This window comes from Zootoca vivipara, chromosome Z2 (assembly GCF_965207765.1).
Source record: "Zootoca vivipara chromosome Z2, rZooViv2.hap1.1, whole genome shotgun sequence".
Lineage (NCBI taxonomy): Eukaryota > Metazoa > Chordata > Lepidosauria > Squamata > Lacertidae > Zootoca > Zootoca vivipara.
Window position 1 is genome coordinate 43344007 of NC_142585.1, and position 23761 is coordinate 43367767.

Consider the following 23761-nt stretch of genomic DNA (forward strand, 5'->3'; position numbering starts at 1 on the left):
TGCTATCCTACATCTGATGTAGTCTGTTGGTACAGCAGTGGCAGTTTTTAGCAGTCTTTTGTGTGAGTGCAGCAGGTATTTTATGTTGTGTTGCTGTCTGCCTCAGAGTTAGTCAGTCTGCAACAGTATTTGTCTTAGAGCAGTGTTTCTCAACCTTGGGTCCCCAGATGTTTTTGGCCTACAACTCCCATGATCCATAACTCACAGGACCAGTGGTCAGGGATGATGGGAGTTGTAGACCAAAAAACATCTGGGGATCCAAGGTTGAGAAAGGCTGTCTTAGAGACAAGCCTATGTAAGATGTATCAGCAACAGAAATAACACCTGCTTTGTATATTTAATCTAACAAGTGCAAGTACACTGAGTAAAAGTTATATGTCAACAAGATGGTTGGACAATGTTCTCGAAGCTAGCAACATGAATTTGATGAAACTGCGGGAGGCAGTGGAAGACAGAGTGCCAGGTGTGCTCTGGTCCATGGGGTCACGAAGAGTTGGACCCAACTAAAGGACTAAACAACAATATTCAACAAAATTTAAAGTTTAAACAGAGAATGTCTTGTGTAGTTTTTAACTAGGTAGAGGGCCTTCTCGGTGGTGGCGCCTGCCCTGTGGAACGCCCTCCCAACAGATGTCAAAGAGGAAAACAACTACCAGACTTTTAGAAGACATCTGAAGGCAGCCCTGTTCAGGGAGGCTTTTAATGTTTAATAGATTACTGTGTTCTATTTTTCTGTTGGAAGCCGCCCAGAGTGGCTGGGGAGACCCAGCCAGATGGGTGGGGTATAAATTATTATTATTATTATTATTATTATTATTATTATTATTATTATTATTATACGAGGGTAAAGGAAACCAATTAAAGGGTCAAACAACTCAGGATCTCTCCTGCAAAACTCTGTAAATGGGAACTAAAGTAATTCCCAAAGGTAACACTGCTCACTTTGCGCTGGTGGAGCCAATCCAGTGCTTCCGCTGGTGTGTTTGTACCATGCCAAACTCACCATCACCTTTTCCCCTCACCTTTTCATCCTAGTAAGCAGCAGTGAGCAGTGACACAACCAGCTCGATGTCAGGTCACCAGCAGCACCCCATCCTACCATCCTCTGATGAGTAGATTGAATGTACAGCTAACTATGGAACTCAAGCTACACAGATGTGTATATAGTAAACCTGCAACTTATGCAGGGGTTTACGTTCCTGGGATCGTGCATAAAGTCAAAAGCGCATGTAGTCAAAACACATTGGGTTCAGTGGTGGGTGGGATTGCAAAAGTCATCTTTCCCAGACACCCACCTCTTTCTGCCCTCTATCTATCTATCTATCTATCTATCTATCTATCTATCTATCATCTATGCCATGTGCGTAAAGCTGAATGCACACATGTTAAATGTGCATAGATTTTGGGCTTACTGTACAACTTCAGTCGAACAATTCACAATTTGTGAACTTAAACAATCTGCATCTTTCCTTCCTTGAAATTGTCTGAGCAGTCTTTGAGTTTTTGATCTCTAATTTCCAAAACAACTTTCCTCTTCCCTCAATTTTTTTTTTTGGTCCAGTTTAGCTTGAGAACCTGCAGGTACCCATTTACTATAGTTAAAATTATTACTATGGAGTGATATAGTTACTCTACAGAGCCATGATGTTGATTTCTTATTCTTATTCACAACAACAACAACAACAACAACAACAACAACAACAACAACAACAAATCTGTCCGCAAATCTGTCCTTTTTCATGGACTATATTGTCTCCCACCATGACACATATTAATTATATTACACCAGTATTCCATGACTGGTTTTCTTTTTCTGTCTTACAGATTTAACGTTGAAGGAATTTCTCCCTAATTATCAGCTGTGGGATTCAGAAATCCAGGCAGTGTCCCTGGCAGCCTCACAAGAACAAGTCACTGCATACTATGACATGAATAGCCTTAAGATTTGCATCATCATCAACCTTTCTCAAGAGGGCGGTGGAGTATGGGTTGCTGAATCAGCATTGGACTTGGAGGGAATCTAAAAGTGCCATCTGTTGTTGATGAAGCAGGCTCTTACTGCCTGTGATTCCAGCTTAGCAGTAAGATCCCAGAATGAAACTGAGTACTTTCAACCATAAATAAAAAGGAGTAATAACAATAGGGAAGTTTTTAATGTTTGATATATTGTTGTGATTTTAATATTTTGTTGTGAGCGGCCCAGAATGGCTGCGGCAACCCAGTTAGATGGGCGGCATATTATTATTATTATTATTATTATTATTATTATTATTATTATTATTATTATTAAACTCTCATGTGCTTAATGGATAGTGTTTAGATTAGAGACCTGAGGCCTCATTTCCTATTTTAATGACTCCACAAAAGGAATCACCTTGCTTTTAGACTGAGGAGACTGGGCTTTTCCGTATAATAAAATCAGCTGCTCCAAACCCAGTTTGAATTTAAAAGAACAGAGGGAAAAGGGAATGGAAGCCAGATCATTCTTTAGGGGCAAGATGGGGGGCTCAGTGCGTGCCATTCAATCAACATCCTCTTTTTAAAATCAGATGTGAACTTTAAACTTCAAAAAAGAAAAAGAAAACATTACATGTATGTATCCTTCCTCATAGGAACTTAGAAAGGTATAAAAGAGCTTTGCAGTCTTCTACCCCCTAGGTCAATTTATTTGGTCTAAGCTTAGAACTGGGCATTCTGCACTGTTGTACAGTAGTCATACTAAGAGTTAAAGCATATGATATCTAGAGGAGAATCTGGAATCTCAGCACAAACCTGAGAGTGTAAGAAAGTATTCAGCCAAAAAATGGATAAATATAAGACAATTTAGTTGTTGTAATTGTGGGGGGTTAATTGAGGTTCTGAGGCACAGTATGCATACAGCTGTTATCCCCTTCTTCAGTGGATAAAGCTGGGGATTCCGGGGGGATTCTGGGACTGGCTCAGAACCAGTCCCAGAAGCACCTAAACTACTAAAAGAATTTCCATAAGAGGAGTCCATGAAGCTAGTACACTCTGATTCATGGACATCATGTTTTTGCTTCTTCTGACTCACTAGGTTCTGTATCAGAAACTGCAGAGCAAAGGGAATTCAATGTTCTTTGCAGAATCTGGGAGCTTTTGACGTTTTGAGACACACAAACACTCCTGCCCAGATGCATATGCACCTGTCCTGCCCACCTAGCAGGTCAAAGTGCAAGGAGATAAATAGGTACTGCTCCAGCAGGAAGGCAAACAGTGTTTCTATGAGCTGCTCTGGTTCGCCAGAGCAGCTTAGTCATGCTGGTCACATGGAAAAACTGTGTGCAGACAAACACCGGCTCCCTCGGCCAGTAAAGCGATATGAGCGCTGCAACCTCAGAGTTGTTCGCGATTGGACTTAACTGTCAGGGGTCCTTTACCTTTTTTATATACACAGCAAATGCACATTGTAGCAAAAACTGGTTGAGGGCGGACAAGGCATACCTGAAGGTCATCTGGAAGACCTGCCCTTGGTTGACATGCTGGGTCCTGTTGTTGTAGCCATGCAGCATCTCTCCAAAGAGGGTATCGTTGAACTTCACATCTGGCTTAAGGCACTTGGGGCCCTCACAGATGTCTGACAGCATGAGACATGATTTGCCATCTGGTGCCAGCCTGTATTCCTCAACACAGCTGAGAACCAAACCCAAAAAGATACATCAGATATGCACAAAAAGCAAACAATAAAAGTCAGTCCCAAATAAAAACGTTGTTTCTGTCCGGGGGTGTGGGGGTAGCAGGAGTAGGTGAAATGGGCCAGCACAATGGGGCAGCATAAATATTAAATCTGATGCACTAAAGTGAGGCACTGACATAAGGAACAGCAGCAAAGGAGACACTGTGTGTGAAAGAGATTAAAAATGGGAGGAAAGTATATACCAAAGGTTTGGCTAAAACCAGGACCAGCTTGAAGATTGTGGGGAGGGGTTGTCAGCAAAATGCCCTTTAGTTGGTCCCTCTTATTTTGGTTCACTTATTTAGAAGACAAAGGCAGTGACAATGCTCAGATGAGCAACAGAGAGGTAGAAGCTGCCATTTTAATTTTCCCTGGGACAACACTATACCAGGGCAATTTGGAGTTGACTAGAGCACCGTGGGAGGATGGGGAGGATGTAAAGCTGCCCCACCCTGCACGCTTCACACATATGCTTCACACATATGCAGGAACGCTCTATCGCATCACGTGCATGCGCAGAAGCGTCACTCTACTTATGGACTTTTTGGGGTATGAACAGCACCCCGGAACGGATTGTGTCCGTAAGTAGAGGTACCACTGTATTGATTTATTTTACAGGGCTGTTCTAAGTACTACAACTAGACAATGCATCTGAAGTACTTTGAACAGTGTTTAATGGGTCATCAGGTTGGGGGGGGAGAGACCTCAGTGCTGCACTGAAGAAATGTCAGCTTGCAGAAACTGCTGTTGGGATTACTAAGAGTATAGCTGTCCTTCATATACCACCATGTGGTGGGGTGGAGGTTGATCACAGAGCAGATCTTCATGCAAATGAGCTGTCTAGTCTCCGTTCAGCACCATGGGGGGAAACTAGCACCTCTGATGTTCTTTGTGGGGTGCTCCTTGTGAGGTGGCAAGAATTGCATTTGGAAAACCCTGTTCTGGAGCCTAACTAAATCCTTTGGTGTTATGTGCTTATTTCACAATGTGTTCCTTGACAGAAAAACAGCAAGCAACCAGTCATCCTTCGGGTATTATTGAACTCCAACTCCCATCAACCCCAGCCAGCATGGCAATGATCAGGGGTGATGGGAGTTGTAGCCCAGTAATATCTGAAGGGCAGATAGTTTGCCACACTTGTTATAGAAGAACCCTCACCAAAGTGATATTGGGGAGAAGAACCCTCACCAAAGTGATATTGGGGAGGCCCAATCTGCCTCATCCCTTGAATCAAACATTCCTCCTTATATTTTGGCATTCTCTTCTCTAACCCCACTTCCAAATTATTAGGGCTACTATCTCTCAATTGAAGAAATATTAGCCAGCTGTTTGAGTAGTTAATTGATTCAAACTGCATTCTTCTTTTCATAAGGGGTCACATGTTCTAGAGCGGTGAAATATTGAAAGTGTGCCAATTCTTCTGCTCCCATGCCAATCCACATGGAATCAGAACAGTCTACAATCTTTTCATTGCTGGATTTGAAAGCAAAACTTTGATGGGCTGGCTGCTTCACTGGAGCTATCAGCCTTCCCACAGGATGCACTTTCCTCTTTACTTTTCCGTGCCGAGAAATAAAGCAATAGACACATGCACGAAAAAGCTAGTTGATGAACTCAAAGCCCCAGGGAGCCATGAAGGGCTGGGACACAGCAAAATCTCGGCTGCCTGAGCACCTGGATGTGTCAGGAATTGACAGATGTTCCTTGGAGTTACATTTCGGAATGTGCTTCTCCACAGCACAAATCCACACCTAACATTCCTTTGAAGGTCAAAGTGGCATTGAGGCAGCAACAGCTGCTGCCACAAGCCAAAGAAACGAAACCTGTAGGGAATTTGGCATTGGAGGGAAAGAGGGATGCAGCGATCACCCCATGTCCTTTTGCTCTGGGGAATGTGCCCAGCTGAAATTCACCAACCCAAAGCTGAGAGAAGCTCCCTTCGCTGGATGCTCCTTGCACCCTTTATCTCAGAGGCAAGGTGAGGTGTCTAAGTCCAAAGCCCACAGCAAAGCTAGGGGACAAGCTACATCTTTAAACACAAACCAACTCTGACAGCTGTGCTGACCCCTCTTCCACCAATATGACTTCACAGCAACAATGCATGAAAGAGCTGGGGTGTGCAAAAGTGACAGGCTCCAGATGGAACAAGGCAGCATGACACTGAGAATTTGTGGGTGGTGATAGCGGCCATGTTAACAGTCACTTCCAGACCTCCCTTTAAAGTGACATATCCAAAGTTCGTCAGACAGCAGCAGCAGCTTCCAGAAGTGGTGCACATTTCCATTAGGTGTCCATCTACCAACTATCTTACTTTGTCTACTGAATGCACAGTGTTTTGAGTTGGATTGAGCTTCCATATCACAGTTGCTTAGCCAGGCAGGAATATTCAAAAAACAAGCATACAGAAGGCTTTGAGACTGCAGTCAGTTGAATTTGTACCCACCAACACCTCTTTTGCCCATGGAGACTCACCCGCAGAACATGTGGATGGTGCTGGACATGGGTTCTGATGGGAGAGGGAGGGTCTGCTGAAGACACAGCTGCTCACAGCCACCATTGAAGCCATCTGAGCAGTCAATTCCCTTGGAGTAGTCATAGCAACCAGTGCCATCCTTCATAGGCTTCAAATCCTCAGGGCACTGCATTGAGAAGGGAAGGATACAATTAAGGGAGAAGGCAGAATTACTCTCTCCAAGTTGGACACCTTAAACCACTGAGATGCCTACTATTGCAGGAAAGGTGTATAACACAAGGCATTTGTATTACGCCTTCAGAAGGCAAGGGAAGTTAGGTCGCCAAATGATGCTATCACTTCCAGGAACAGTAATACTTTACAGTTGGTGCTTAGGTCTGTGTGAAGCATCGTCCATCAACAGCAAGCATGCTTAGGGCAAAAGATTTTGGATATAAAATACAGTTAGAGGATTGGGAGAAATTGTGGAAAGAAGGAGTAAAATTTACTGCTTGTAATGCTTTGAAAGAAAATATAATGAAAATGATGTATAGATGGTATATTACACCAGTGAAATTAGCCAAAATGTATAAAACAAGTAATAAATGTTGGAAATGTAAGGAAAAAGAAGGAACATTTTATCATATGTGGTGGGAATGTAAGAAAGTGAAAAATTTCTGGGAAATGATATATAATGAGATGAAAAAGATGTTAACATATAAATTCATAAAAAACACAGAAGCTTTTCTACTTGGTATTTTATGAGAGAATATTAGCAGACAAGATAAAAAAACAAAACCTGTTTTTGTATGTGATGACGGCAGCAAGAATACTATTGGCACAGAAATGGAAACAAGAATTACCAATGACAGAAGAATGGCAGACGAAGTTAATGAACTATGCAGAATTGGACAATATGACAGGGAGAATTCAAAACCAACGTGACCAGAGGTTCTTGAAGGACTGGACTAAATTTAATAATTATTTGAAAAAAAAACAATTCTGTGTACAGATCTGTAGGCGCAGACCACTCCCCGATCCAAAACTAGTTCATTAAGAAAATCCCCAAACTCAGTTCCTGGGGTGATTCTGGGTCATTTCTCTGCGGTAGCTTATCACAAAGTTTTTAAGTGTTCATACGCTTATCCCATTTATAAATTTTAAATTTACTGTTGTACAATGTTTTAAATGTTTGTTTTCCTTCTGGGATTGTACCCCCAAGTGTGTTTTATAAGCTGGTCTCCAACCGCAATAAATTATCTATCTATCTATCATCTATCTATCTATCATCTATCTCTCTCTCTCTCACACACACACACATTCAGCTGGGTATCTGGTCTCTCATCTGTTATTAGAGGTTCTAAACTACTATCATCGTGCTGAAAACATGACCCACATTTTAAATTTCTGTGTTGGAGCAAGCTCTGCCTGTCCCAAATAATTAAAGCAGACAACTATCTAGCAACATCAATCCATAGACATCCTTATTAAGCAACACTCCTATTCCACCTGAAATTCCAACGAAATTCCAACGGAGAGAGAGAGAAATAATATTAAGTTAAAAGCAGAAAGCTAACCACATATCTGGAGAGCAGGAAAAAGATAATAAATGTAGCCTAACAGCAATTCCAAATTAAAGATGCATTACAGAATTCCTGAAGATGAGCTAAACAGCAGCCAGTCCAGAGATGCATGATGGTGGGCTATAAACTGCCTGTCAAGTGAAGGAAAAGTCATACATTTTCTGTGTTTCTTTTTTCAAGGAAGAAAATAAAAGAAAACAAATAGGGAAGGGCTGCAGTTCAGTGACAGAGCATCCATCTTGCAGGTTTAATCCCTCGCATCTTCAGGCAGAGCTGGGGAAGACTCCCTGCCTGAAAACCTGAGCCTCTGCCAGTCCGTGTACATGATACTGAGCTAGATGAACCAAAGGTTTGACTCAATTTGACAAGAGTTTCCTGTTGCTAAAAATACTTCTTTGTGACCAGAACCCTCTAAATGAAGGGAACCTTGAGCCCAGGGGCCAAATGCACCCCTCCAGGCCTTTCCATCTGGCCCTCAGAACTCTCCTCAGGCCACACCCCCTCTCTCTACAAGCAACACCCTGCATTGATTCTGCTTGGTGCCCCAAGTGTTTTTGCCTGGCTGGAATGTGTCCTTGAACTCTGATAATACCGCTTGAGTGCCCGGATGCAGGTCAGAGAGAGGTGTGCAACTGCATGTAGAAGCTGTCCTATTATACAAATGTTAAAATTGTGTTTGTTGTTCCACTCATTTTTGCCTCTGGCTTCACCTGCCACTGGCCTGTGGCCTGTGGCAGGATGCCCAGAAGGGAATGTAGCCCCTCAGGCTTTAAAAGGTTCCCCACCCCTAACTTTTTTGGGGGAGGGGGGACACAGAAGATCCCATCTCTATTCTGTTGCCTGGACAGTTTCTTCTTTGGATGCCCATTGGTACTGCTGTTAAAGGACTGGCCACCATGTTTTAGGAGCCCCAAACCTAAGGATCTCCAGCCCATTGGTCCATCTGCCTCCCACTTGCTTCCCCTGGCAGACAGGGACTCTCCAAGCTCCCAGGCAGGTACCCTTCTTCCTTAAAAAAAAAATTAACATTTATTTAGTGCATTTGCATCCCACCTTTTTCGTTGCTCAAGGTGGTATATGTGGCTTTCCTACTCCTCAATTTATCCTCACCACAACCTTGTGAGGCAGGCTAGGCTGAGAGGCAGTGACTGGCCCAAGGCCACCCAGTGAACTTCATGACCAAACAGGGATTTGGTCTCCCAGGTCCTAGTCTGACACTCTAAACCAGGGATGACCAACTCCCAAGAGACTGCGATCTACTTACAGAGTTAAAAACTGGCAGTGATCTACCCCTTTGGGGGGGTTCAGGTCAAAGTTGTTGAGCTTTTCTAGGGAGGGGGAAAGCCCCATTTTTGGGGGGTGCAGGGCAAAAAAAATCGAGCTTTTTTTTAAGGAGAGCCAAAGTTGTTGAGCTTCTTTGGGGGGAGCCAGTGATCTACCAGTGATCTACCACAGACGTCCAGTGATCTACTGGTAGATCAGGATCTACCTGTTGGACATGCCTGCTCTAAACCACATTGGCTTGCCACTCTCACTACCTTAGCTATGATCCATCTTCCCCAGTGTTGTCTACTGAATGGCAGGTGACCTCTAGTCCAAGAGAGGGGAACCTGCGGTTCTCCAGATGTTGCTGGCCTCCAACTCCCATCAGTCATAGCCAGTGCAGCTAGTGGTCAGGGATGGTGATGGGAGATGTAGTCTGACACCTGAAAGGTGAAAGTATATGTATATGTGTAAAGACATATTTTTATTAAGAAAAGATTTTTTAAATCAATGAGTATTATTATGATTTTGTTAGCCCTTATTTATTTGTTCATATTAAACAGCAATAGCAGACATTAAGCACAAAAGGGGAAAATGGACAGTATTTATAATCTGAGTAATTGACTTAAAAATTACAGAACAAGTCTGAGCATATTTTATTGGGAACAGTTAATAAAGCAACCAAAATTTAGAAATGCAACACAGGCCAGCAGTTTGCTTCCCTGCCTTGCAAAAGCACCTGCTTCAGACAATTTATTAATCTTCCTTTCCTGAATGTATTGAATAAAACATGAACTACACTAGGCTTATCAATGATGTTACATGCTACAAGTGAGCTGAGACACCACCAGTTTGTGCCTGTGTGTAAGAGAGAATTAATACCATGCATATTGAAAAGCATATTTGCTGTGAGTCCTGGAAGACCTGCTCCCTGCCTTGCTGGCCATTTTCCACCTGGCCTAGAATGGAGGGGCCCTGATTGAATCGTTACAAAAGCTGAGGCTGCTGAAAAGGCTCTTGGGCTCTGGGGTAGTAAAGTTTAGGGGTTTGGGGGGCTTGTTGTGGCTATTATTTTTTGAATCTTTGTTTTGAATCTTATTTATGTGGAAATTGTTCAATTTGGTTTTGCACCTTTTTGATGTTTATTTTATTGTTTATGACTACTTTTAAGGTTTGTATTGTGTATTTTTTTCAAGTTGTAGGACACTTGAGCATGGTTTTGGATATGGAAAGGCAACATACAAATAAAAATGATGTGCCTGTGTCTGTCTGTATTCATATTGCAGTGTGTGTGTGTGTGTGTGTGTGTGTGTGTGTGTGTGTGTGTGCACATTCAGACACAAAGCTTACTGAATAGTTATGGGCATCTTGCAGTCTCTCATCCTCAACAGGGAAGAACCATCTTCTTGAGTTTCAGGCTTTTTTGTTTCAGGAATGTGGTAAGGTTGCTTTGCAGGGTTGTTATGAGCAGCAGTGAGACTCCTGAAAAGCTTGATAGATGGGACAAACAGTATGTGTACTAGATGAATGAAGTGTACTGGATGAGGGCCAGTTCTGAGGAAAGAGGGCCTGTTCTTCTGACTTGATTAAAGGAAATATGAGTTTGCACAGATCAGTTTGTCTTATACACCCCTGCCACTGACCCCTTCATTGGACATCTACATCTCCCCTCTGAATTCTGAGAGAGCGAGAGCGAGAGCGAGAGCGAGAGCGAGAGCGAGAGAGAGAGAGAGAGAGAGAGAGCACAAGAGTTGGGTGGTGGAAAAACTCCTGGCAGCAATTCAGGGCCCACAGTAATATATTTATTGGTTAAATAAACCTGTATCATCATGATTAATTTAATATCTGCAAACTATTTCATACTTCTAAACGCTCGTTCTTTTAATTGCAAGCTGTTAATCATCTCAGCTCTAGGGACCACATGCGCCAAGAAGCTTCGGGGATTCTGCCAAACAGCAGGAGCCTGTGAAGTAGGTTGAACAAGTCAGCAGAAGACATCCTATGACTGTGTACAGGCTGTGAGAGACTGGGACAGACTGTCAAGTGCTCCCTTCCTATGTGACACAACCAATCAGCAGCTCTTCCAAGAAAGCAGGGAAGCACGAAAGACCCTTCACTTGCATCACGCTGCACTATTTGTGCCCGCTCCTCCACTAACTTACCACTATTAGGCTCTTCCTTAAACTGAGGAGCTAGATATTGGCTTTGTTTCCTTTGTCTTCATTAGGCAATTCACAAGCAGGCCCCACAACCAAATGCTCCATTGTAGTGTTTGTGGCTACTTGGTATGCCCAGTCCTCACTGGACCACTGCTATTTTTGTGTGTTCCTTCCCACCTGCCTCCTACACTGCTGCCTTTTGTACTTCTGCAAACCAGGGTTCCCTGACACAAGCTGATTATCCCCTCATTTTTTCAGTGGTCATGCATGGGCTGCAAACTCACTGGCTCAGTTAGAACATGCACTCTGTATTTAATGGACCTTTAATTACTCAACAGAAATTCCCATGGTTTGTAAAATATAAGTTTCTGGGTGACTTTTTGGCCTTCATCCTGCACAATCTGGACCAAGAAAAAGAGGGGGTGGGGAGCATACTGGGTTGAATTATATTCTAGCTCTGGCATCAATTACATTTTCTGGTAAAGGGACCCCTGACCATTAGGTCCAGTCGTGACCGACTCTGAGGTTGCGCGCTCATCTCGCATTATTGGCTGAGGGAGCCGGCGTATAGCTTCCAGGTCATGTGGCCAGCATGACAAAGCCGCTTCTGGCAAACCAGAGCAGCACATGGAAACACCGTTTACCTTCCCGCTGTAGCGGTTCCTATTTATCTACTTGCATTTTGACGTGCTTTCGAACTGCTAGGTGGGCAGGAGCTGGGACCAAGCAACGGGAGCTCACCCCGTCACAGGGATTCGAACCGCCGACCTTCTGATCAGCAAGCCCTAGGCTCAGTGGTTTAACCACAGCGCTTCTGAGGGAGCAGTTAATGCCCAGCATTGACTGTTCCCACATACCTGCTCTTCTGCGGGTGCAAAGCAAATGATACTCATGCCTATTTCCTGAAATTGCCTGAAGAACCCTATCAGTTATAGCTCACATTGATCAGTCTGCCTTGAGCAGTAGAGAGGCAATAATTACTGTGAGTTTTAATCAATCCTGCAGCAATTCAGCTGCAGTTCAATTTGTGATCTGCCTCTCTGGTGACATGAGTCTGGGGGAGGGCTAGAAATTATTAGAAAATCAATAGCCACCTCAGCCAATAATTCTTTCTGGATAATCGTGGATGATGTGTCCTTAGTCAATACATCCCCGCAGGAGCTTTCTCCTGGCTGGCTGGCGTGTTGTATGGAGAACAAAGTTTTGCGTGCATTATTTATTCAGACTATAACACAGCCGAGAAGAAGAAAAACTAGGCAGGAGTCTGAACAAATGCTTCACGTAAGACAAATCATTCACTGATCCCTAGGAAAGATAAGAAAAACAGTCAAGTCAAACCTCTCCATACATACTGAGGAAGCTGATGCCATGGGCAAACCACGGCTTGGAATATGCTACAGCAGGGGTGGGGAACTGAATGGGGCCCTTCAGGCCTCCCTATCAGGACCCTGGAACTTTCCCCTCACTGGCCCTGCCATGCACAGAATATCCCCTTGAACTCTGATAATATCTCTAGACTTCCTCGGTGGAGGATACAGAAGGGTGTGTGCAAGTCAGGGTCTGGCTGGATGAAGAGGAGTGGTGGTAGGCACCAGCTGAGGAACATCCAAGGAAAACCCTAGAGAAGGAAGGCTCAGAGCCAGGGGATTTCTGGTGGGACACAGAAGAGAGGACAGAAGGAGAAGATTGGGGGGGGGATGTCAGATGTTAATGGGGCAACAGAGTTTAGGGAGCAAGGAGAGCCGGTGGCAGGGACCAGTTCACACTCCAAGGCTGAAGCTAAGAGGAAGCGTCAATGGACTGCTGAAGAATCCTGGGAGTCTCCCTCTCCAGCTGTGACAAGCTCTCCTCCCTCAGGTCTTCAAAAACATGCAGGATAATGAGGAGAGAAGAACAGCAACCATAGGTGCGCAGGCGTAGTTTGAGACTGCTTGGGCAACATCTGGGAGCAGAGACTTACAGCAGTGCAGAGGAAGGGGGAACCCTCAGCCCTGCCAACTGTTCTTTAGGGGGCAAGACCTGCTAGGAAGTGTTCCTAAGTTGTATGCCATTTCCTTGACTGACAAACTATGCTTCCTGTGTTCTGACCGGTGCCTGACCGGTGTCCAGCCCTGACAGTGTAGCTGGAACTAGATGAATGCTTTTGAGGCTGATCTAGCAGAGCTCTGCTTAAGCTCTTAGGTTACTCATGTTGACTTGTGAAAATCCCTTGGAACACTGAGTGAGAATGGAGAACATAAGAAGAGTCTGCTGTGTCAGGCCAATGGCGTATCTAGTCCAGCATCCTATTCTCACAGTGGCCACCCAGATGCCTATGAGAAGTCTGGAAGCAGAACCTTTACACAACAGTACTTTGCCTATCTGCACTTCCCAGCAACTAGTATTCACAGACAAAGGGAAACTCTGATCCTAAACCTTGGCTGCCTTGAGGAACATCTTTGAGAGAAGAAAAGGCTAAGGATATCCTTGTCCCTACACAAATCCAGAATGGAGTCCCTAAGATGGTGGGATGGTATCTTGTACGCCTCCTTCTGGCAACTCCTGCAGCCGAGCTTTCCTTTGGACCACATCAGCAAGGCTGGGGGTGGGGGTGGGGTCTTGTCACCTGGGCAGCCCAGGACCTTCATGCACACTGCCCAGGCTTGCACCCTGGAGAGGTCACTTTGGTGCTGCTTAACATAGTAGTTTGATTTCCCTCCCCTTCTCGGAGGCACACACCATTGTCTCTCGAGACAGACGGATGCCAGCAACGATGCTTCTGACAGTGGAGATAGAACATAGTCAACATGGCTAGTAGCAATTGATAGCCTTGTCCTCCATTTATCTAGTCTAATCCTCATTTAAAGTCACCTTAGTCGGGGGCAATCACTGTTTCCTGTGGAAGAAAGTTACATAGTTTAACTATGCACTGCATGTAGAAGTACTTTCCAGTTTCACTGGATGTCCATGAGTACAAGTGGGGAGAGAGGGAGGGAGGGAAATTTTTCTCTATCCACTTCCTGTATGCAATGCTTAATTAAAACAAAAAACTTCTACCACGTCACCTCTTACTTGGCTATTCTCAAAACCCAAAAGTCCCAAATGATGCAACAGAGAATGGATAAGGCACAAGGGCACACAATCAATCTCCAATGCACAGATATAAATTCCACCTCAAGCACATTCTCAGAGCTTTGAAGGTATTCCCTCCTCCTAATCAAAGAACCAAATTGTACCCACTTAATAGTGAAACAACTGGCAAATGAGTGGGAGTGCTCAGAATGCTCGCTCAGAATGTTTACCTGAATTTTTTTTTTTAAGACATTGGAGCAGGGGTAGTGGTGGTGGTTAAGCTTGATCTTTCATCATTGCCTTGCCATCAGTACAAAAAAAGAGAGAAAAGGATGGAGAAAAGAGGTATGGCTATGCTTTTGTCCCAAAAGTCAGCAAAAAAAATCCTATAAATGCACACAAGTACAGATGTGCTGAGTAAGAGGTTGCCATTTCTAACTTGTCTACTTTTCTTGCAGCAGAGCAGCCATTACAAAGGACGTCCTTCAAGGTCACAAGTGGGAAGAGAATCAGAGTTCCCAAAGCTACACAACATGCCACCTTGAACAAGCAGCTTGCACGTGAGTGGGGAAACATTTAAACGATCCAATTACATGGGCAGAATAGTGGCACTGGCTACTGCTTGGGTCTTCCCCACAAAACTGTCAGCCTGCTGGAAGGGCAGACGGTGCTGATTCTGTAAGAAAAACCTACACAATCAGGTCCCGCTTGTGTGGTCAGATCATCCAGATATTCCCATGTTCAATCCCAAAGAAGCTGTTTTTAAAATGCCTGTGAAACCCTGGTGGGTTGCAGTCAGCCAGTGCAGAAAACAATCAGTGTAAGCCCAATAATCTGATTTGGTGTAGGCAGCTTACCTTATTCTGTCAGCAGCAAAAATTGTTCTCATGTGATTGGGAGAACATGTGAAGGGACAGTTGGTTTTGGCCGATTGAAAAAAAACCCGAAGGAACCATGGTGCAAAAATCCCTCCTGTAACATTGCTTTTGCATCTCCTATCTGATAGCCAGGAATCTGGTGGTTATTCCAAATGATGCCATTGCCATGGTAAATGAACTGAAGGTATGTAGGACTTAGAAAGCAAGATTAAATCAGTCAAAGATGTGAAATACATTGGGCCATTTGCTCCAGAAAACAAACATCCGAACCATTGCCTGTTTATTTCCACTACTTTCAGGAGATACAAAGCTCATTAACAACAAAGGGTGATAATACAGGCTCTACTTCCAAAGATCAGAAATGCCTCATTACTGACACTCTTTCCCAACATGGAAAAGAAAATAAGTGAGCTTAATTGCCTAAAAGGTTTCACTTTTTTATTATTATTAAGCTCAGCTCCTTTCTTCATTATTACACTTGAAAAAGAGTGTTTCCGTGGAGCGTAAATTGCTGCCTTTTTCAAATATTCTATCACATCCTCTAAATATTACAAACCATTTTGTTGGCAATGCTAATAAATGTGCTGTGCAGATGCTCCTGGCACATACTTCAAAAACACCTGATAGTAAAGAAAGAAGGGGGGGGGATTGAAGCAGCAACAAAAAACGCTTTTGGGATCGAAGTTATAGTACCCTCTTATAGAAAAATAAATAAGAATAGGGGGTGTTAAGTGGCCTTGAATTAAAGAGAATAAAGCATGGGCCTAGATCCAGCGTTGCCTGTCTAATAGCACAAGGACTCCTACACAAGAGGAATCCAGTGTGGCAGTTGCACAAGCAGAAACTTGTTGTGCCACACATTTCACAACAAAGTTATTGGTTTGTGCATTTTCTTGTGCAACAACATTCCACTGGTGCAAAAATAAAAAATGAAAAAAAAAATCACCAATGCAATAAACACACCACTAAGTGACTTTAGTTTACTGCTACATTGGAGAAACACCATCATCTGCAAGGAAACAGCCTGCTGAGGGATGCTGGGAACTAGGCAAAGTTCCCCCTTTAGTGCCTTGTTAGCACCATTTGATATCAAAGTAAAACAGCTGCTGCTACTACTATGGATCAGCTTCAGTGCATATCAAACAACCTCCTTATTAAATTACCAGCATCCTTTAAAAAAAAAACAGGAGCCAGCAGGATGCCAGCTTTGGGGGTTTAGGTAGCTGACAATGCAGGAGATGAAACCAGCCATGGAGTATTTGAGGGCTGGCTTGCTGCAGCTGGCTCCATTTACCGGTACCCTATGTACCCTGCTATGTAAACACTCAGAGAGGGTGCAGGAGAAGAATGCAACAGGCATGCCTTTCAATCCCAACTTCACCTTTGCAAAGCTATGGTCCATCTCATACTGCCCTCCCCAAGCTGCTTTGCGAGGCTGGGATCTAAGAAGATCCCACACAAAACTGTGTAGGGCTGGCTCAGGGAGGGTGGCATGAGCAGCCAAAATGCCCCACCCAAAATGTGCTGGGGGAAATCACCCTAGCTCCCACCCATGCTACACCCCTGCATGAAACAAGCCTTGCTGCATGATTGGGGCCAGAATTGGACGGGATGCTGAGGCTTAACATAGAAACATAATAATAGAATTGTAGAGTTGAAAGGGACCCCAAGGGTCATGTAGTCCTACCCACTGTAACACAGGAATCTCAGCTAAACTATCCATGACAAAAAAAAAAAATTCCTTCAGTAGCACCTTAAAGACCAACTAAGTTATTTTGGTATGAGCTTTTGTGTGCATGCACACTTCTTCAGATACACTGGAAACGGAAGTGTCAGACCCATATATATATATATATATATATATATATATATATATATATATACACAGAGGGTGGGGTGGGGGTGGGGGGTGGGGGGGATGGATGATGGGCTGATGGGAGTGGTAAACCTGTGGATGGCTGTTAACGGCTGCTGATGGCTGCAATTAGTCCTGGGGAAAAAAACAAGGGCTGAGGCGCTAAAGAAAGCTTGATCATGCATAATGAGATAAGAATCCGATGTCTCTATTCATCCCAGGTGGCTCCATGGTTTTAAGCTTGGTAATTAGTTCCAATTCAGCAACTTCTCTTTCCAGTCTGTTCCTGAAATTTCTCTGTAATAAAACAGCTGCTTTGAGATCTTGTATAGAATGTCCTGGGAGATTGAAGTGTTCTCCTACTGGTTTCTCTGTCTTATGGTTCCTGATGTCAGATTTATGTCCATTTATCCTTTGGCGTAGGGTTTGGCCTGTTTGTCCAATATAGAGAGCTGAAGGGCACTGTTGGCATTTGATGGCATACACAATGTTAGAAGATGAGCAATTGAATAGTCCTGAGATGGTATGTTGGATGTTGTTGGGGCCAGTAATGATGTTGTCTGGGTGTATGTGGCAGCAAAGTTGGCATCTGGGTTTATTGCAGGCTCTGGTACCAGTGTCCATGTTAAGTCTGGTGGTTGTATTATTGTGGGTGAGGAGTTGTTTAAGATTGGGTGGCTGTCTGTAGGCAATGAAAGGTCTTCCTCCCAGAGCTTGAGAAAGGGAGCTGTCATTGTCCAGGAGAGGCTGTAGATCTCTGATGATGTGTTGCACTGTTTTAACTTGGGAGTTGTATGTGATGACTAGTGGTGTTCTGTTATTTTCTTTTTTGGGTCTGTCTTGCAGCAGGCTCTCTCTAGGTATCAGTCTGGCTCTGTTGATCTGTTGTTTAACTTCATCAGGTGGATATTTTAGTTCTAAAAAGGTTTGCTGTAGATCTCTTAGGTGAGATTCTCTGTCTGTAGAGTTGGAACAGATGTGGTTGTAACGTAGGACCTGGCTGTATACGATGGATTGTTTGGTATGTTTGGGATGGTAGCTAGAGGCATGTAGATATGTTTGTCGGTCAGTTGGTTTTCTGTATAAGGTGGTGTCTATACATCCATCCTGTATTTTTATAGTAGTGTCCAAAAAATGTATTTCTTGCATAGATTGGTTCATTGTTAGGTTGATGGTGGGATGAAAGTCATTGAATGTCTGGTGGAAGGTTTCCAGGGTCTGTTGTCCATGTGTCCATATAATAAAGCTTGACCCAAGGAAGGGGCTTGCTTGGGAGCATTTGGACATAGCTTGGACAAAGCAACATCAACAGAGGGATATGACTGAGAGTTGTTGTTTTTTTGTTTAATGTAGGGCATAGATAAAGTTGATGGAAACAATGTTCATCTCGATTAATATGGGAACTTAGAAGTTACCAAATGAGATTGATGCACAATGCCACAAGGTGCTGAGGGCCATTGATTAAGAAAGCTTTAAAATGAGATTAGATAAGTTCATGGAGGGTGATAGGTCTATCAGCAAGGAATGGCTTTGATTGCATCTTATTTTAGCTCTTCCTCTGAATAACAACCGGTTTCCGGGAGGTGGGTTTGATGAGATTCACAGCAGGGCTCTTTTTTATGAAAGGGCAGGCGTGAAACCACCTCTGTACACAGTAACCTCTATCCTCCTATTCCTCACTGTTTCAATGTCCCTGGAATACCAATATTAGCAGAACTTTTAAATCTTGTCCTCTGGCTCTTATTAGCAGCTTCTGCATTAAAACTTCTCCTGCTTTTCAAAAGCAACAACTCTTCCTAAGGCAACACACTGCAAATGTTTTCCTTAATAAAAGCCTCTATTTCCTCCTCTCACATTCTCTGGGTTTTTTTATGCCCTTTACAAGACCAATCCATCATTATTTTAGCTTCAGATGTTCAAATTCAGCTGTCTCTTGAGCATCTTAGCACAAGTCACAATATCCTGCATTTTGCTAAGTGTCCCCCTGAGGCAACTGATGTGCAGAGCTCAGAAATGAAGGTCTCAACAGAATAAGGGATTCTCCTTAGTTATAATTTAATATTGCAGGTGCCAGATATACATATATTTTTCACTAAAAATAAATAAAAATAAAATGTATCTATCAGAGTTTGTCTAGCATCATTGTTGCTGATTTATAAAACTTGGCAACTGTTCTCCCTCCTGTTTCCAAATCGCTGTCTCAGTTTAGCAATTTTTCCTTTCCTGTCTGTTAAAACGTCCAGCATTGTACTTTCCCCTTCTCATGACCTTTCTGCACTGAAATGGTCTACCTCTGCCTGGGTTGCTAATGTCACCTGAGACTTCAGGTGGGGCTCACATGAAAGACTGCTTTTTCCATATTAAACACAGCCCTGCACAGAGAAAACTAGCATGTCAGGGAGAAGACTCTTAAAGACGCCTTCCTTATGACATGCTGGCTTTCTACATGAAGAGATTTAACATTTTTCAATTTATTGCGGTTTGAAGGACCACTCTTAAATATGTAAACCCCACCCCACCCCGGGCACCTGTAGTCTGAAGTGATAAAGCCAGGCACAGGTTGACCACTACAGTGAGGACCAATTTCAGAAGGATGGCTCTGTAAGGTAATAAAATAATTCTGGGAGATGATATATAATGAACTTTGGGGGGGGGGTTAAAATTATGTTTGCAAAACAAACAACAACACCCAGACTCTTTTTTGTTAGGAATTATAGGTGCAGAATTACTAAAGGAGAAGGAAAGACAATTCATGTACGCAATGACAGCGGCTAGGATGTGGAGTTCTCCCTATTCAGAATCCCAGACACTCTGATCATATCCACAGCATACATTTAAAGCAGCATTATACCATTCTATCACTCATGAAGAATTCTGGGAACTGTAGCTTGTCGAGGATGCTGACCTAACAGAGCCACAATTTTTAGCACCTTAAACAAACTACAGTTCCCAAAAATTCCCCACGACTGTTAAGATGGTATGACAGTGTTTTAAATATGTGCTCTGGATGTGGCTGTTCCATATAATACACATGCAACATCCCCCATCAGCTGACAATCAGTGGTCTGCAGAGAACACCTCACTGGGCTCATTTCTCCCCCTCCCCCAGAACTTCCCCACTTTCATACTCCCTTCTCTAAATAGTGTGTGTGTGTGTGTGTGTGTGTGTGTTTATTGCAAACTGTGGATTTTCCTCACCCCCAGGCCTACTGGTGTCTCCTTCATGTGTAAGGATAGTGCTATACAGTGGTACCTTGGTTTGAGAACGCAATCTGTTCCGCGGAGGCGTTTGCTCACCGAGTTATTCGCTTGCTGAAGGCACGCTTCTGCGCATGCGCGAAGCACCGATAGAGCGCTTCTGCGCATACACACGCTGCACAGATCGCTTCTGCGCATGCACGCGCTGCGCAGATCGCTTCTGCGCATGCACGAGCTGCACAGATCACGTCTGCACATCCGACGCCACGGCACCCGGATGTAAACACTTCCGGGTCTGCAGCGTTCGTAAACGGAGGTTTTTGTAAACGGAGGTAGTCGTAAACCAAGGTTCCACTGTACTGGCTACACAAGCATTGGCACTTTCAGTCTGAACACTGGAAACAGATGTAGATGACTGTGTGGGAAAGAAGAACTTTCACATTCCAGATTCTATCAACGAGAACTAATAATTAGTAGCTGTTCTATGAAACCCAAGGCCTGGATCTGGATCTGGATCTACACATGGCAGAGGACTAGGTGGTAGGAATTCAGGAATGCCGCTTCACTTCAGAACGTTGTTGAAAGATGCCACACATTAACTTCCTCTCCGCTCATTTGCTTCCCATTAAAAATAGCCATTTGTCCTCAGTAATGTTGGAGAGTTTTGCCCCGTAATGCAGGGGTAGCCAATGTGGTGCCCTCCAGGTGTTGTTGGACTACAACTCCCATCAGCCCCATCCATTATGGGTCATAGTCAACAGTCACAGTCAACAATGGGAGTTACAGTCCAGCAACATATGGGAGGGCACCACATTGGTTATCTCTGCCTTAGAGGATTGCTGCTTGGAATCCACCCACTGCTTACTTAGCCAGCCACTCATTTGCCACGCTTCCTCCCCACCCTACTTCCCCTAAATTTCTTTCTGTGTAACTGAGGGACTTGGTACCCGAAGGGTCGAAATAAAACTGAATCTACATATTTAAATAACTTTTGTTTAGCACTGAAGTAGAGATTTTTTAAAAAGAAAAACAACAACAACCAGTTAGCAAAGAAGAGTGAGACAGGTATAGCATTGACCAGATGGCAGCCCAAGCTCTATAGAGAAAGAGAGAGATGATGGAAGTGGGAGAAGAGAGACAGTCAGTCAGGTGCACTCTGTTTTTACTCCCACCTTCAGCCAAATCACAGGCAGCATCTTGTAGATGTGTTCCCTCTCTCTCACACACACACACAAAAAGATAGAGTGAGTTTGAAAATAATGATGTGACAAGCTGGGTGCAAAGAGAAAGTGAGAAATTTTGCTTGGAAGAACATGACTGGAGGTATGATATCAATTGCATAGAAACTGCACTGAAGCCAGAGGGGAATGCAACTTTTTTTAAAAAAAAAAATGTATGCAATTAGTGCTGAATACTAGGAGTGGGTTCACCACAGACCAGGGCACAGACTGAGAAGAAGAAAAGGCACACCTGAGCAACTGGTGCAAGAGACACCTTTCCATGGCAATAGAGGCAAAATGTATGGGTGTTTCTCTCCTGAAAGGATTGGCCCCTATCCCACCTCAAACAAATATTTCAAAATGGAAAAAGGGGGCTGAAGTACTGAAAAGAGAAAGATGACAAATGCAAACTTCTGTGACTTCAGGCTGCATCATTCTACCAAATGCTGAGAAGCGTGCACTAGGCATCAAATTTGTGAAAGTGTTTGCTCTTCAGAGATAACAATTGAAAACAGAGATAACTGGAGGAAAAACACCTGCATCTCCACACACACGCACCTCAATATATGCATACACACCTTTTCTAATACTTTTTTTGTGTGGGTGTGTAGGTGTTTTTGCTTGCAAACTCTTTTTCACACACAAATGGCACCACCAGGCTCCTGAAGTCTGCATCCCTTCCAGTACAGATGCAGCTATTTTGTGGAAGGATAGGGGAGGGAGGACTCCTACCCCCCCCCGAATGACGTGGGTTTCAATTCCCGCTATCAGCACTTCACCCAATGTAAATGGAGAGATGGAGCTGCCATTTATCATCAGTTTCTTCCGACTGAGACAGCTCAGTACGTAGAGTGTGAGCCTCTTAATCTCAGGGTTGTAGGTGTGAGCCCCAGATTCCTGCATTGCAGGGGTTGGATTAGATGAGTCTCAGGACCTTTTCCAACTCTAGGATTCCATGAATCCCTTCTAGTGTTATAATGCATATTGACTTCTAAAGGTGGTCCAGTACAGTCGTCACCCCTCTCTCTCCACCCAGAGAGAGGCACAGATTGTAGGGTAAAGTGTCAGACAAATTGGGGGAGGAGGGACAATGGGGGAAACAGTCACTGAAAAAATAAAGCTGTTCGATTTAAGCAACTTTGTACATTACCAGTGACATAAATATCCTCAGTAATTAAACCCAGATCAGTCTATAACAACAACAACAACAACAACAACAACAACAATTCTGTCTCCAACAGAACATTAAAATACAATACTCTATTAAACATTAAAAGCTTCCCTAAACAGGGCTGCCTTCAGATATCTCCTAAAAGTCTGGTAGTTGTTTTTCTCTTTGACATCTGGTGGGAGGGCGTTCCACAGGGCGGGTGCCACTACTGAGAAGGCCCTCCGTCTGGTTCCCTGTAACTTCGCTTCTCGCAGCGAGGGAACCGCCAGGAGGCTCTCGGTACTGGACCTCAGTGTCCGGGCAGAACGATGGGGGTGGAGACGCTCCCTCAGGTATACTGGACCGAGGCCGTTTAGGGCTTTAAAGATCAGCACCAACACTTTGAATTGTGCTTGGAAATGTACCGATGTTTCCAACACTTTGCTTGTTGCAGGGAGCGGGGAAGAGAAAAAATGATGGCACTGAAAAGTTGGAAGGGACTCTGAGGGTCATCTAGTCCAAATCCCTGCAATGCAGGCATCTTTTTGAGGAAGAAGGGGATTTGCAAGGACCTGGAGAACTCTGAATTTGTGCACAGTGATGCTTAAAGCATATCGAAAAAGTGATGAAGCCAGGATACTAATAAGTACTTTCTGTTGGAAGCTTTAACATTTAATTAACGACACTTGCCTATCCATAACAGTTGTGCTGAGGATGTACACCTTCCCATTTTTACCAGGTCACTTTTGTACTCCCAGTCGCCAAATTAGCGAATTACGATTCTACTACCAAGCTGAACCCAGTGCCCAAATGAGAGTGCAGGATGCTACTGCCTGGCTAATCCCTAAATTGGACAAGCACCCTTAGCATACAATGTGTGTTCAGGATACCATCACCTAGCTGAACCCTAGGTAGGATCTGAAGCCTGATATTAACCAAATCATTTCCCCCCCATCCCCTAGCCTCATATGCTGTTTCTCTTCATGAGGAATTCAGAGGTGTACATACCACACAGCCCGTCGAATCCACTTTGCGGTCTGACACACACTTGAAGTTCCGGGTGCAGCCACCATTGTTGCGCGAGCAGTCTCGAACTGGCCCGAAGGAGGAGAGAAGGTCATTGATGGTTTCGAAATAGGTTGACAGCATTGCTTCTTCCCTTGGAGGAGAAAGGTTCTGTTAAAACCAGCTTCGTGTGCCCACTGGTGAAGCTAAAGGGAGTAAAATTTAAGGGAGGGTGGGGTTTTTTTTTTGTTCT

General features: G+C 43.9%; 1 protein-coding gene across 2 annotated transcripts in view; it reads right to left on the reverse strand.

The window, feature by feature from the left end:
- Positions 1-23761, reverse strand: part of ASTN2 (astrotactin 2) — a 608691-nt gene that overhangs the window by 223104 nt on the left and 361826 nt on the right. For both annotated transcript variants that reach the window (XM_035112940.3, XM_088665019.1), the window contains 3 exons: positions 23512-23662; positions 6167-6333; positions 3463-3651 (listed from right to left, as the gene is read on the reverse strand). In XM_035112940.3, the coding sequence (XP_034968831.3) occupies positions 3463-3651; positions 6167-6333; positions 23512-23662 (507 nt within the window). The remainder of the gene's footprint in view (positions 1-3462; positions 3652-6166; positions 6334-23511; positions 23663-23761) is intronic.